We start from the raw sequence: 14,428 nt of genomic DNA on the forward strand, positions 1-14,428 counted from the left end.
CTACAATTATCGATTTGAAATTTGAAATATTGCACGAACCGATCGAACGTTGTTCAAATACTTTGATTTAATTAGATCAATCAGGACTTGTTTGAAGTTGTAACAGAATAAACCAGCCAAATGAATAAATTTTAGTAGAAACTGCGTGGTATACGTAACACGGTATAAAAGAAATCAGGGCCGTTACAACATTGGTATAATCGGTGCACACGCGACATACCGACTCATTCGTTCAATAACAACGTTAAGGAACATTCTAAGGGATGTCGCTGCCGACAGATAAAGTAGATCGCGATACCTGGTAACAATATTCCGAACTATCCTCGTCACACATGCGTGTCCCTGCCACATCTGAGTAGAAACGCTGGCCAATGATTTTTGGTTAGTGTCAAACAATAGTTGTATCACAATATTTATTTGCAACAAGAACGAACAGTATCGTTAGTGAAACAGACAACAAGAAAAAAATACAAAACGATAGTACAATATACAATATTGACATATCGAAAGAATAATAAAAAAAAAACTGCAAGATAACCGCCGGGCTCTGCTACTTGTTGAAAACCGTGTCGGCGTAAAGGTCGACTCGGGGCAGATAGATATACATTTGACGTTTGGAGCCTGACAGAGAGATAATCCCGTTTATAAATGGCTTTGTTATTTACGAGCATGTGGGACTCGACGATGTTTTTGAGCACGTTAACGCCAAAATTTTACGTCGCTCTTACCGGGACCTCGTCTCTGATATCCGGATTGATACTGATATTCGAGTGGTGGTATTTCCGTAAATACGGTACATCCTTCATCGAGCAAGTATCCCTGAACCACATATCACCCTGGATAGGTGGTGGAGATACAGCGAGCGATAGCAACAGTCCCAGTACGAACGGCTCTAGTATGTCGAACCAGCAGAACGTCCCGGAATGCAAGGTCTGGCGCAACCCGATAAACCTGTTCCGCGGCGCCGAGTACCAGAGATTTTATTGGGCAACCAACAAGGAACCGCTGACTTATTACGACATGAATCTCTCTGCGCAGGATCACCAGACGTTTTTTACCTGCGAAGGCGACACGGGTAAGGCGGAGTACGAAATAATGCAAACGGCTTGGAGAGAGCGGAACCCGGTAGTGAGAATAAAAGCGGCGCACAGCGCTTTGGAGCAAAATCCGGACTGTGCGCCGGCGTATATACTACTGGCCGAAGAAGAATCGACGACTATTCTGGAAGCTGAAAAGATACTGAAACAGGCGTTAAAGGTCGCAGAGAATAATTATCGAAAGTCTCAAAATACCCAGCACCAGGGATCGGTAGCTGAGGCGATGCACAGGAGAGACACCAATGTTTTGATTTATATAAAAAGACGGTTAGCTATGTGCGCCAGAAAATTGGGTAAATTGAAAGAGGCGGTAAAGATGTTCAGGGATCTCACAAAGGAAGTACCTCCGATAATGAACGTACTCAATATTCACGAGAATCTAATCGAAGCTCTGTTAGAAATGCAAGCATACGCCGATGTTCAAGCGGTGCTGGCAAAGTACGACGACATTAGTCTACCAAAATCCGCCACTATTTGCTACACTGCGGCTTTACTGAAGGCCAGGCTTGTGGCGGATAAATTTTCACCTGATATAGCAAGCAAGAGAGGATTAACGACCGCAGAAATGACCGCAGTCGAAGCAATTCACAGAGCAGTCGAATTCAATCCACACGTTCCGAAATATTTACTAGAAATGAAGCCCCTCATTTTACCACCCGAACATGTACTAAAAAGAGGCGACTCTGAGGCTATTGCCTACGCATTTTTCCACATCGCGCACTGGAAACAGATGGAAGGAGCTTTAAACTTGTTACACTGTACGTGGGAAGGCACATTCAGAATGTTACCTTACCCGTTGGAAAGGGGACATTTGTTTTACCCTTATCCAACTTGTACAGAGTGTGCGGATAGGGAACTCCTACCTTCCTTCCATGACGTTAGTGTTTATCCAAAAAAAGAATTACCATTCTTCATTTTATTCACAGCTGGCCTCTGTTCCTTTACAGCATTGCTCGCCCTCTTAACCCATCAGTACCCGGACACGATGGGTGTTGTCGCTCGTGCTATGCTGGCATGGCTCTCTCTTCCATTTTATTATGTCTTAGACAAGCTAGAGGCTGTCCTCCCTTCCAACTTATTGCAACAGCTCTCTAGAATTTAAAACAGTTATTAGTTGTTTTTTTCTTTCCTTTTTTTTTTTTGTTTACAATTAAGTCCTGATGTGATATTTTTACAATGCTGAAACAATTTTTTTTTTTCCTCGTCTCTTCTTCCTTCTTATATTCATCATTTTCCCTGCCGAAACACAAGTGTTCCAACTATTTATAATTAACATTTGTTCACTTAATATTGTAAGAGTCAATTAAACGTAATATTGTAAGATTTAAATGTACAAATACAATTGTCGAATATAATTTAATATCCGTTTCTTCTTTATTTCCACCCATATTACTTTAGTAGCATGTTAAAACGAACAAATTAAAGCAACATGCAGCTGATAGATAACACGTGCACAATGTGCCATTCCGTCATTGTACATTTTACTTACATAAAATTAGTACTTCTAATTATGTTTCGATGAAACATCAATTAGATAATTATTGTTATTTGACGCATGTGAAAACTATATCAATAATATGAAAAATAGCTTACGAGTGACACTACCTTACGCGTATTATTTATGAATGTAATAAATTCAGATCAAATAATCAGTACACATAATATTACAGGATTGTATCCGAGGACTCACTGTTTATAGTCCGATAATCGATGACAGGGGATCACGAGTTAACGGTAGAACATGTTAGAAGAATTCAATATGGACTCATCATACTGTTTATTGTTGACATTCTCGAATTTATTAAAAAATACAATGGCGAATTACTTATCTTAAAGAAATATTCAGAAATACTGGAAGGGAAATAAGCCTGGTTATTTATGCAATTGGGAAACAGAATGTTACTCCCATCCATTAATTATTTGTAATTTTGAGTTACCGCCAATATCAGGTCGACGGTTTATTATGAGACTACCAAACAGTTGTGTAAGGTGTGTCAATTTCACCAGTATAATTTTTTCAAAACAGAAGATGAATATAATTGTAAAATGTAATATAATTTTCAACTCATGTTAAAAGTTTCAAATAATGTTGGAAATATTAAAATACAAATTTTAGTATCAGCGCTAATGCCGATTGTGAGCACCGTTAAATACCAAAAATATTATGCGTATGATTAAAATGATCTCACTTGTGTGAAAATGAATTAATAAAATGAAAATCAACCAAAGTTATCTCTACACGTAAATAATTAATTAATATACTAAAATCGAACTGAAATCAATACAAAACTATTCTGCAGTAGCAATTATCTGGTCCAGTATTTGCGTAATATTTACAGATTATTTTCCCATAAAATTCGACTGAATTTTACTGAAATAAGGTAAGTGATAAGGGGAAGGTTGAGTGTGTTTATCATATTGAGGGCCGGCGCTTTCGTTTAAATTGTCCTGCGCGCCCTACTTTCATGGGTAATTGACAGGACCCATCAGTCTTACAAGAGTCTTTACTTCGTCACCATTCAAGTGACCTAAATTTAATTCAGTGAGGGTTGTTTTACACTTTCAGTGTAGTAGTATGTTCAATTGTTTAGAAACTAAGGATATTCCATATTTGTATTTTGTAATAATGTTATCATTACTATTATTATCATTATTCTTATTTTTATAATTATGATTTAGATGTAAAATATATATATACTAACACGGGAATATAATATGATCTACTAATTTCAGCAAGCTGCATTAAAATTTAGATTAAATATAGTTGCTAAATAATTTTTATTTACATGGCTTGTGCCTTTTCAAAATTTAATTCCACTATGCCAACAATAATTAATTAATTATTTCTCATTTAACCAATGTTTTATCAATCAAAGAAGGATTTTACACCGTTTTATTTGTTTTACTTTTTTTTTTTAAATCGACTTTCAACGTATTCTACTAAATTTTTACCAAGACTTTATGTCTAATAATAATAAAATGGGATAGATCATTTGGGTAGCAATGACGAACAATACATATAATTGCATCTTGAATTTATTACTATCATTATTATTATTATTAATATTATTATTATTACTACTACTTTAATAATTAATAGAGCTCATGACGGAGTGAGAGAGAACAAGGCGTACCATTGATTGATAAAACTTTGCAAACTACCTGTATGATTTTACGGAAAATTTTAACACCTGTTAAAGTATATTTCGTTATATTATATCTTTACTATTGAAAATGCATTGCTAACATACTTAGGGTGATGTTAAAATATAATTCACAGTAAAGTTTTTAATTTCGCTGAGAATAATTGTAGTATAAAAAATTGAACGTGAAGACCAATTGATAAGCAAATTTAGGCTGTAGCGCAGTGACACAATAATCTTGAAAAAAATTTCAAGCACAGAGAAACTAGACGATTAAACTGTACCCATGCACATATAATAAAAATATATAAATAACTGCTAATGCGTGTAATTATATATTATATAATATTTATATATATATATATTATATGTATGAATACTTAGCAGTTCGGGATGGGGACAAAATCATAGAATTTTCAAAGCTTAAATTTTGTCACTTTACGATTGGTAGGTAGTTTACGATTGGCTTGCCTGTCCACCGTTAGACTTTTGACGGAGAAGAGAGATAAGACACTTGGAAGTCAGAGAGCCCAGGCCCCTCACACTCTGGGCTTACTCACCATGACTTGGATTTGTTTTCACACAATCATCTTCAATCGTTAAATAATTAATCCTTATATATTTTATACTATTTACATACGAAATTAACTTGTTATACGATATCTTTCACTTCGGATCAAAATTTATCTAACCAAATATTTTCTAAATCGATCATTTTGGCATAGCTTTGCAATTATCAATGTAGCTAGACTCAGTCCACTATGTTACTGAATAAGAAAGAAGTAAAAATTTTAAGTTTCATTTCGTTATTGATATCCAGTTAATTTAATTTTATGCTTTAGTTTTTTTGTCGGCTTTATCTCTTAGTATTCCTTATTAAGCCTGCGACGTTAAATTGTAATATTATGTATAATAATATTAAATGTATAATAATAGGAAAAAATTTTTGAGTATTCGTCTCCAAATCTTAGTAATCTTAGCCCCAGCCCTGAAAAACTATTAGGATTATTATTAGTTTTCAGATATTTCTTTCTTACTGCGACTTTTTCACTCAGATGAAAGACTCAACAGTTATATAACGTTATGGTAATGTTATTTATTGCCGAGTACTAACTACGACCCAACAAGAATTCACTCTCATACTGTATGTACAAATTATAGGATTATCTTGCTGACGTTTCCAGCAATCATATAAAATCACTACAGTCAAAACCATCACTGCACTAAATTTGACCAATTTTTCACCATTCCTACATATTAAGGCACCTCCAACAAATTACTCTGTTGTACAAAACGGATCTATAGGTCCAGCATGTAAGTATCCGTCTAAAAAATCGGCACTATAGTATAGCTACCTTTTTGTAATTGTAATTTGCGGTGTCACTCGAGTGTTTTCGTCGCTTGTAATCACGTTGTATTTGTTTTTTCATATTATTTTTTCTTTTTTCTTATAAAGAGTCGCATTTATCTTCGTACAAGCAATCAAAGATTGGCCGTTTATCAGATTTCCATGCAAACTTTAATCTTCTCAATTCAATTTTTAGTGATTGTATAACACGTTGTGTACGCGATTTGTAAACGTAGAAATAACACAATGATCCTTACACACACACACACACGCGAGCGCGCACGTACACACACACACAAACACACACACGCACGCACGCACACGCTCAGGCACACGCGCGCACACAAACACACACACACACACACAGTGGCTAAAATTCGATCTGCTCATTAAAGTGTTCCGTTAGTGAAGTACTGGAAATGATCGTATAATTTTGTTGACCAAGAACCGATGCTACCTTTAACAAGATCTTCCACATGTCGTCGCAGCTGATCTTCGGTCAAACTCAAGTGAAATCGATTTTTTAATCCCTGTACAGTCGCTGCACCGCTACGGAAACACGGAAGTTGAGAACCTGCCAAGGAAAAAAATATCATAAATAGAACAAGTGCGACGATGAACACAAATATATGTAAATCTCAATCCAGTACAGTTCAGCATAATTACCAGATCTCATAATCTCAACCAGACTGAGAATCTTGTCCATATGTTTGCGAGCTGCGACCAAACCTTGAAGGATAAGGATTTTGAAGTAGTTAAACATGTCCGATCTGTCACCACCCATGACTTCCACAAACTCGGGAGTGAGCTTGAATGGGGACGTTTCAAAACCAATGTTGCGAGGTGATGCGGAAAGCATGAAGCCAAAGTCAATATGAATAAGATGACCATCGCTGTGTAGAAGAATATTTCCGTTGTGACGATCTTTGACTTGTATCAGATAACTAACAAGACAATATGCGGCACAGCTTTCCACAAAATTTCGTTGGGCTGTGAGGAAGCCTTCCGAGGTACGAGGGCCGAATTCTCGTTCAAAGTACTGCAGCAATGTCAGTTGGCAATGTTTCTTTACTTGATGAACCGAGACTGTGTTCAGAATGGGCTCTATAAAACCGCTATCATCGGATAGACAAAGTATGCTGTAAATATGAAAAAATACAAATGTTAGTTGTAAATTACACAAAATATATATTTTTTTTTTTAATTGGTTGGAAATTTGAGAAAACATTGAATTGTAATTCAAAATTTCAGTCAAACCTACTTGTATGGTCTGACCCACAATGGGACGTGTTCTTCCTGCCAGATTTTTTGGAGCATGGATAATAATTGTGAGGCAAGAAGTTCTTGCCGAAAATCGTCCCCGTATTTCACTATAACGGCGAGTAGCTGCCAAGACGCAAAGTGGCCGTAAGGGCTAGTAGCCCTGATACGTCGCTGCTTCAGATCCCAGGGTTCCTTAAGAGCTGCTGCTGAAGGGTCTTCACGATCATAGTTGAATGTGGAACTTGGGGTAGAAGCCATCTGAGATAAACGCCTTTTTATGTCTCCCGGAATAAAATTTGGTTCGCGACTATCAGACGATTCTTGACTCAGCTGCGATATAGTATCTCTATCCACTGGCTTTCGTAGTTGTAAATACTGAAAGGTGAAAATAAACGTTGCTAAAACTAGGTGGCATATTTTACTAAATCGCTTCTAATCGATTCAAGTGTAATTTAACTTCACCTGTTCTGATATTTCTTCATCCTCCTGACTCCAGCAATCATTGGGATCATCTTCAGTGGAATTGAATGTTGCATTGATGCTCGCCTGAGCAGTTGTGTTGTTTACATCAACTCCAGATTGTCTCAGCGTTGATAAAGTAGATGTTTGAGCTTCTGCAGATGTAATGTTCGAGGAATTCGTAACATTTGTCTGTTCTTCCGCGGTGAGATTTTCCTCGGACTTTGTATGTCTCAGAGAACTGCCCATAATCTTTGGGGGTACTGGTGAAGTATGGATATCTTCGACTTCCAACACTTCAACGTAGATGATATAAGGAGCCTTGAATAAAGTTGATGCTTATTTGTTATTCAATTCACAGAGAGAAAGTTTGATTGTTCATCTTATTATTGCACGGAAATATAAAACGACCTTTCACTTTGCTACATCATTCGAATAGAAAATGTTAAAAATTACAGGAGACAAACAGCGTTGATGGTACGGACGCAACGTAGATATGGAATAGGATATAACTTGTTAGTAAGCGTCTAAAAGAATAAAATAAAAATAATACAGTGCCTTTCTAAACATAGGCAATCACTCTAGAATATAATAGACTTCTTTTCGATATATAAAAAAGAAATACATCATATGCTCACCCTGTCCTTGCTGTTTAAAATAGCTGCAGACTGCGATGGCACTCTAACAATGTGATGTGGTACAGAACTGTATAGAGGTATCCACACACGTGCAGGAAGATTCAGGTTAATGGCATTCAACTCTGCAGCCAGTTGTACGATTTTTCCTTCTTTGGTCGGAATAGTGCCGAGTAATTTACCGATTGAGATAAGTGACTGGATAAATTCGTACTCCGGAGCTAGTCGAGGTGCCTACAAATAATTTCGACTTAAATAAATATTCATTTTTCTGTATCATCAATATTACTACATGATAAAGTATCGTTGTGCGTATTGCAAGCTTACACTTGTGTCAATAAAAGGCTGTTAAATCGTGACACTGGAGTGAATGTGAGGTAAAACGATATTAATCGAATCAACTGAATATACTTACGCCACAGAAGCAATCAGTTTTTTGACCACGCAAGTCATTGACTATACCCTGACATGAATCGAAACAGGTACAGCCATTATCGAATGCTCGTCCAGAACTCAGATCTCCCAAGCTCACTTTGTTTATTAACCCTAAAAATGGAGGGTTGTTTTTTTTTTTTTTTATGAAAACTCAGCTTAGGAGTTCAGTTAATCGCATATTTGTCTACGCGTTTTGAGCTGTAGGAAATATTTTAAACTTACCGGAATGACTGCGACGAAGAGCTTGGAAAAGTCCAGTAGCGTCGGACTGCGATCTTTGATGAGTTTTTTTATTTGGTGAAGTGACAAATTGTATGGATGGCAGTGGCGGCGGTAAAGGAACATGTTGACCAGAAACACGCTGCCGCCGACTGACTTCGTTTTCTTTTGGCCTACAGATTTTAATAAAGTTGAATGACGACAGCTATCGACATCTCCGTACCTAAATTGTTATGCCCAGCGAAAAGTACGCAGATATTATATTTTTCTATGTGAACTCACCTAAGCTCGTCCGACAGAATAAGATTCTTCAATTTTGTTCCGTGAGACTTCTTTTTGGAGGGAAGGTGAGCGTCTGAGCTATACGCATCCAGTAGCCACGCACACTTCAACGAGAAGTCTGCTGACCGTCTACACCTATCAAATTCCATAATGTTGATGTTGCAAAACGACAATATTGAACAATTCATATACTTTCAATAAAATATATTTCCTCAAGTATTTACCTATGGACAAGATATGGGTGGATAACTTCTGCAACATCGTGCATTTGTATGTACATTGAAACGAGTTGCGGTAAATAAAAATCCACCTCGTTGTCAGGGAAACTGAACAATTTGTTACCTGGAAATGTAATTAGAACAAATGTTTACTATGGTAAGAAAAGCACAGCATTTATCAATATGAATAAGAAATTAAGTTAGATGAATTTTTGGGACATCAAAAGTTTCCTACACTTGTTTACTGTTTCGAAATATCAGTGGTTGACATTTAGATTTCTCAGAATTAGCCTATCATAATAAAGTGAAAGTAAAAGTGCCAGTCATAAAGGAAGAACCGCATTATTTATTCAAATCTTCAGAAACTGGTAGGACTGCTCTAAAAAGAAGTAATTTGAAAATTCGTCAAAAATATTACAGTTGAATGATTTGTTGCTGAAAAATATGATTGAAGTTGGAAACATTATTGTAAAGATGGATGTTTAGGAAAAATTGTTACTTTGCAACTTTAGGATTTTCCGGAATTTGGCAAATTAAGCAAAAAATACTCATATTTCATGAATCCTTCTTCAGAGTCATTCTAAAAATGCTATATGGTGATATTTTTTCCCCAATATTGGGTACATTAATGTTATCAACTCAAGACTCTCATTAAGAAACTATTACGAAGCACAATTCTCTGAAAACTTTATTCCTTCAAAAAATTTTTTCCTTTTCGCTATCTCGCACCTATCCATCTAGCTCTTCTCTTTATGCAGAAAACATTTACAGAGTTGTTTGTTTATCTGGTTACCATAGACAATGTTCAATGAAGATGCTAATGAAATCGCGTTACTACCATTTATTTTAATTAAAACTTCTTTCCAATCATGAATACGTATGCGTTAAATTATAAGTAAAATAACATCGTTTCTCTAATAGAGAGATAAGAACGAAAAAAAGCTATTTTTGATACAGACCGTTTTAAGACCGGTTAAACGTAATCAACAAACAGTGACTCACCCAAGTAGCTCTGCACTCCAGGCTCCTTGGAATTGAAGAGATAAGAAATGGCCATAGACATGTCAAATACTTGGCTCTCAAATAACCTCAGCAAGCATCCTTTAGAAGATTTTGGTTGGGCCAAAGTCTCTTGCCTACAGACTTCAAGCTGTCTCTTGGTCAGTTTAGTCTCTGGTTGACCTGTGCCGCAGCACAAAGTGATCGCAGCATCAGCCAGATCATTTTGCAAAGCGTTGACATGGAGGGTATGTCTACATACAACTTGACCACTATCATTGTTTTTCACAGAGTCTTTGGAGGAACAATCACCGCAGCATAATTCTTTGGAAGTAAAATCTCCCTGCCGGCGGTCTCTAACATCTTTGGAGTTCAAATTTTTGGGTTCACTGTCGTCAAAACTGTCCGCAACATCGTCGTCCTCCTCCTCTTCCCGACCGTTACAAACTTCTTTAGTTAAACAATCACTAGGCACTAGTTCGACACAAGAATTTGACACGGCACTCATATCCCCATCCACAACGTCGACACTGTCCAAATCACCAGCTTGCGAACGTGCAGAGTCCAAACTCTCTCTACTGTGCAAATGTTCCACGCTGGATTCCCTCGTTGTCGCATTAGCCGTATCGCTGGCACCGCTTTCCGAACCGCACAAAATACCAGAGTCGTCAGATCCAAGACTTGCAAGGTCTTCGCGTTCTCTGTTGTGCCCCTTTATCGACGGAACGACGATCGCCGACGGAGTAGGATTTGCCTCGCATTCGGGACTCGGAGTTACGTCGACTTCTGGAATTCTTTGAAGAGCCGAATCCAGGCTACGATTTCTGTGATGCATCGTTAGTGTAGCCGATGTGGCCTGAGGTACCGGCGGCAAAAGGATTCCCATAGATCTATATTAAAAGAGAAAATGAAAACATATAGGTTTCGTCATGCCGACAACCAAACTTCGCTGAAAAACGAAAAAGCACAAATTTTACCTGAAGTCGAGGCTGAGGTTCCTTTGGTGCGTACTGAGTCTGTTTCGCACGCTAATCGGTGGGTTAGGCCTGCCGTGCACGGGAGGAACATTGTAACCGGTTAATTTTTGCCTCTTGACATGAGCCACAGTCTCCAGGCGGGTCAAACCACCGTTGGATCCAGTTACAGCAGCTATTTCGCTCATGCTAACATATGACGAGCAACGGCTCAGCCAACAGTCATCTAAAGCTCATTTTGCCACTATACCTAGGAAAATAAAGCACAGTTGTTACAAAACTGTCTACAGAATTTTCTCAGGTATGTCGTCAGTGTCGTTATCCGCCCTTTGATTTCTGTTTTTAAACTCGACAACATGCGAGGCGATAATTTTTCAATTGCTTCAGAAATAATACTTTCAATTGAAATTCTGTTATATTACTATGCTAAGTTCCCTTCATCGTTGTGTATCAATGTTATACAATTGACACGATAAAAAATAGAAATATTTGTTAATTAAGTTTATCAATAATCACATTAGTTTGGTTAGTTAAGAAAAATCACTTGTGCTTCGATAATAATTTAATACAAATGTTATTCTTAATTAACCGATTATTTTTTAACCATCCTGGGTAATAATTGATGGTGGAAAAATTCTCAGGCCACACCTAATGTCATATATTACAAATGTTTTACGAACGTAAGAGTTCCACTGAACTAAAGATCAAAGAATTCGTAACGCTGAAAAACACGATTTGACATTTGTGAACACATACTGGATACATAAAACAGCCACAAATGATTTACAAACTAGCGAGAGTCAAAAGAAACCCGAATGATCGGGAAAACGAATTTTAGGTTCAAAATCAATCATAAACACCAAATAAGTGTTTAACGGGCATTTGAGACATTGTTTTTAATTTTACTCCGTATTGCAGATATGCTCTAACGTTGAAGAACGCGGTAGTGGTAAATCGCGTAGGAAAAATGAGAGAGAGAGAGAGAGAGGGAGAGAGATAGTCGAAAGATAGTTGTGCGACCATTTGGACGATATACAAATAATCCGGTATATTTACGGACTGCTAGAAAGGATCAAGAAACGAAATTTAACGTTTGGCTGACAAGTGTAGAATGTGAAAGTAACGAGGATACTGGACTAAATCTAGGCTACACGGCATTCCTTGCGTGGTGTTTCGCCTCGGTCTTCCAACATCCCGAAGGCAATGGGTGTGCCGGTGTTGACAATTAAATTCCACCCTACGGAGGTCAGGCAGGCAAGCGAAGGGTTTGGCGTCCCTTGGCAATGCCGTAGTACGCGTAAACCGTAGTATAATACACATACATGCACGGTATACACGTACGCGCGTGCATGCGTACGTGTATGTATACTACGGAGGTATAAAATGCCTACCTTGTTTATCGAAAGCAAGGTTGTCCGTCAATCAGGAGAGCATCATCATCCGGAGCGTAGTGATAAAATGCGAAGAGAATGTGTATCCGAACGGAGTAAGAAAGAAATAAAAACCGATATCAAACCCACTCGCTGGAAACACAGATACACAAAAACGAAAACGAGACAAGATACGACCGCTGGCGCGATCCTTCCTTTCCAATGGCTGTCTGTCACTACCGTGTTGAATTCACGAACCTATCCCGTGAAAACTCTCGGTAAAAACGATCGACGATACGTGAACGAATACTCGACTATAAATATTAATACGACACTCCTTATCACTGTCTAACGACAATCGCACTACGAACAATTTACAACGAATACAGGACTAAAAAAAAAAAACAGTGGTAAAATGACGCAGAGAGGAACGAGTTATGCCAACGCGAAAGGCAAGGCGACACACATTCGACTGCCTCTACGTCGGATCCACACACCTCGACGCACGGGTGCCAACTGAACGGGAGCGCAAAGTCCGGGCGGCGGTGTTGTCGGTTCGCGTTAAACCCAGATAACGTCGGAATGCGAAAACGCCACGAGCGTTTCACGAGGCTGGCTTGGGGAGCGCGTGCACTTTGATTGTCATCATTACCGAATAATCGTCCCCGCGTTTCCTTTTATCCGTCAGATTTCTACGAGGCGGTTTGTTTCGCGTCTGGCGCCTCTTCGCCTCTGCCAACCGCGGCGTGGTTCGTTTGTTTTATGCCGCATACGCGTCAGCGTCACTGCGTAGAATTTTCGTCGCAGGTCCGCGTTACGTTGGTAGTAAGGAAAACCCACCGCGCTGGGTGTTTGGATGGGAAAGGTCATACAACCGCGAGTGCAGCTGCACCGAGCGAGAGAACAGCGCGACTGCCGCTGTGAAGTTTCGCCTCTCTTCGTCTCACTTTATTTTCTTCGAGTACCTATTTTGCTTTATTTTCAGCGATGAATCGCGGCTCTTAGTTTTCGGTACTCTTTTGTCAAGCGGTTTTCTCAGGATCGCGATCGTGTAGACAACGAAACGAAAAGAATGAAAAAAACGAAACTGGCAATTGACAATAATGTAATTTTTTTTTTTTATTTCTTTTTAAACCAACGACGCGATACGAATCGAGTATATCGGACACAGTTAGCTCGGTTGATTTTATCTCGGCTCGATATCCGTACGATACGCTGTAATACGACGCAAAATCTACGACGTGTGTGCTTCGCCGCTGTATAACTACATAATCTGTACCTATATGTATATATACAATCATCTTTGCGTATCTCTTGCGGTTGCTTCCAGAGATCTCCATCCGCCGAAATGTAAATTGACATTGTACGAATTAAAACAGCTCTTTTCTCCCACCGAGTGTAATTGTTATTATTATTGTTATTTTCAAAGATCCTTGACTCGAGATTTTTTTTACTCTTTCATTCGAGTTGTAAGACCCCCCCCCCCCCCCTCCCTCTGACACCGACACGTTTACCCACAAAATAATATGCGAGAATATGTGGAAGAAGACGAAGAAGATGGTAGCTGAATACAATATCGTGCGAGTTTATAGCTGCGTGTATTACAATAGCGTCGTGGCGATGATTACCGGGCAATCCTGCCTTCTCTGCCCATACTTCCTGTAATTTCATACGCTTTCTACCTACCTGCTTCCACGGGTAGAGAGAGAAAGACAGCTCGAGAGAGAATATGTTAAAGCGCTTCACCCCGAGCAGCAATGGCTACAAGTAAACATTCTGTAATGTTCTGTACAATGGCTTATATACTCAAAAGCAATAGACACGGCTACCCGTTGTAACATGTAACATCGTAATCGCAATGTCACCGACAATGCCGTGCAACGATAAGGATCTGAAAACTAGACGCGACGGGATAAAAAGTGATCAATTCGAATCGAATCTTCCACTTTAATTACACTCCCCCTTACTTCGTTACTTAGGCATGAA

The 14,428-nt window shown here is 38.5% G+C and overlaps 2 protein-coding genes across 4 annotated transcripts in view; one reads left to right on the forward strand and one right to left on the reverse strand.

Annotated features, from left to right (window-relative positions):
• The first annotated feature begins 354 nt into the window (after positions 1–354).
• LOC124210731 (protein ST7 homolog) lies at positions 355–3,131 on the forward strand. Its single transcript, XM_046609007.2, has one exon. It carries the CDS (start codon positions 649–651, stop codon positions 2,197–2,199), a length of 1,551 nt encoding a protein of 516 aa, XP_046464963.1. The 5' UTR covers positions 355–648; the 3' UTR covers positions 2,200–3,131.
• Positions 2,448–14,428, reverse strand: part of LOC124210729 (ATP-dependent RNA helicase DDX54) — a 39,398-nt gene continuing 27,417 nt past the window's right edge. The window contains exons 1-12 of one of the 3 annotated variants that reach the window (XM_046609001.2): positions 12,464–12,950; positions 11,076–11,322; positions 10,102–10,988; positions 9,106–9,223; positions 8,882–9,016; positions 8,603–8,772; positions 8,361–8,491; positions 7,949–8,179; positions 7,314–7,631; positions 6,850–7,226; positions 6,255–6,727; positions 2,448–6,162 (exon numbers count right to left, since the gene is read on the reverse strand). In XM_046609001.2, coding sequence (XP_046464957.1) covers positions 5,978–6,162; positions 6,255–6,727; positions 6,850–7,226; positions 7,314–7,631; positions 7,949–8,179; positions 8,361–8,491; positions 8,603–8,772; positions 8,882–9,016; positions 9,106–9,223; positions 10,102–10,988; positions 11,076–11,260 — 3,210 coding nt within the window. In that variant the 5' untranslated portion in view covers positions 11,261–11,322; positions 12,464–12,950 and the 3' untranslated portion in view covers positions 2,448–5,977. Of the gene's footprint in view, positions 6,163–6,254; positions 6,728–6,849; positions 7,227–7,313; positions 7,632–7,948; positions 8,180–8,360; positions 8,492–8,602; positions 8,773–8,881; positions 9,017–9,105; positions 9,224–10,101; positions 10,989–11,075; positions 11,323–12,463; positions 12,951–14,428 lie in introns of those variants that run through there. The other 2 variants (XM_069133061.1, XM_069133062.1) reach the window with 2 other exon arrangements.

This window comes from Neodiprion pinetum, chromosome 1 (assembly GCF_021155775.2).
Source record: "Neodiprion pinetum isolate iyNeoPine1 chromosome 1, iyNeoPine1.2, whole genome shotgun sequence".
Taxonomy (NCBI): domain Eukaryota; kingdom Metazoa; phylum Arthropoda; class Insecta; order Hymenoptera; family Diprionidae; genus Neodiprion; species Neodiprion pinetum.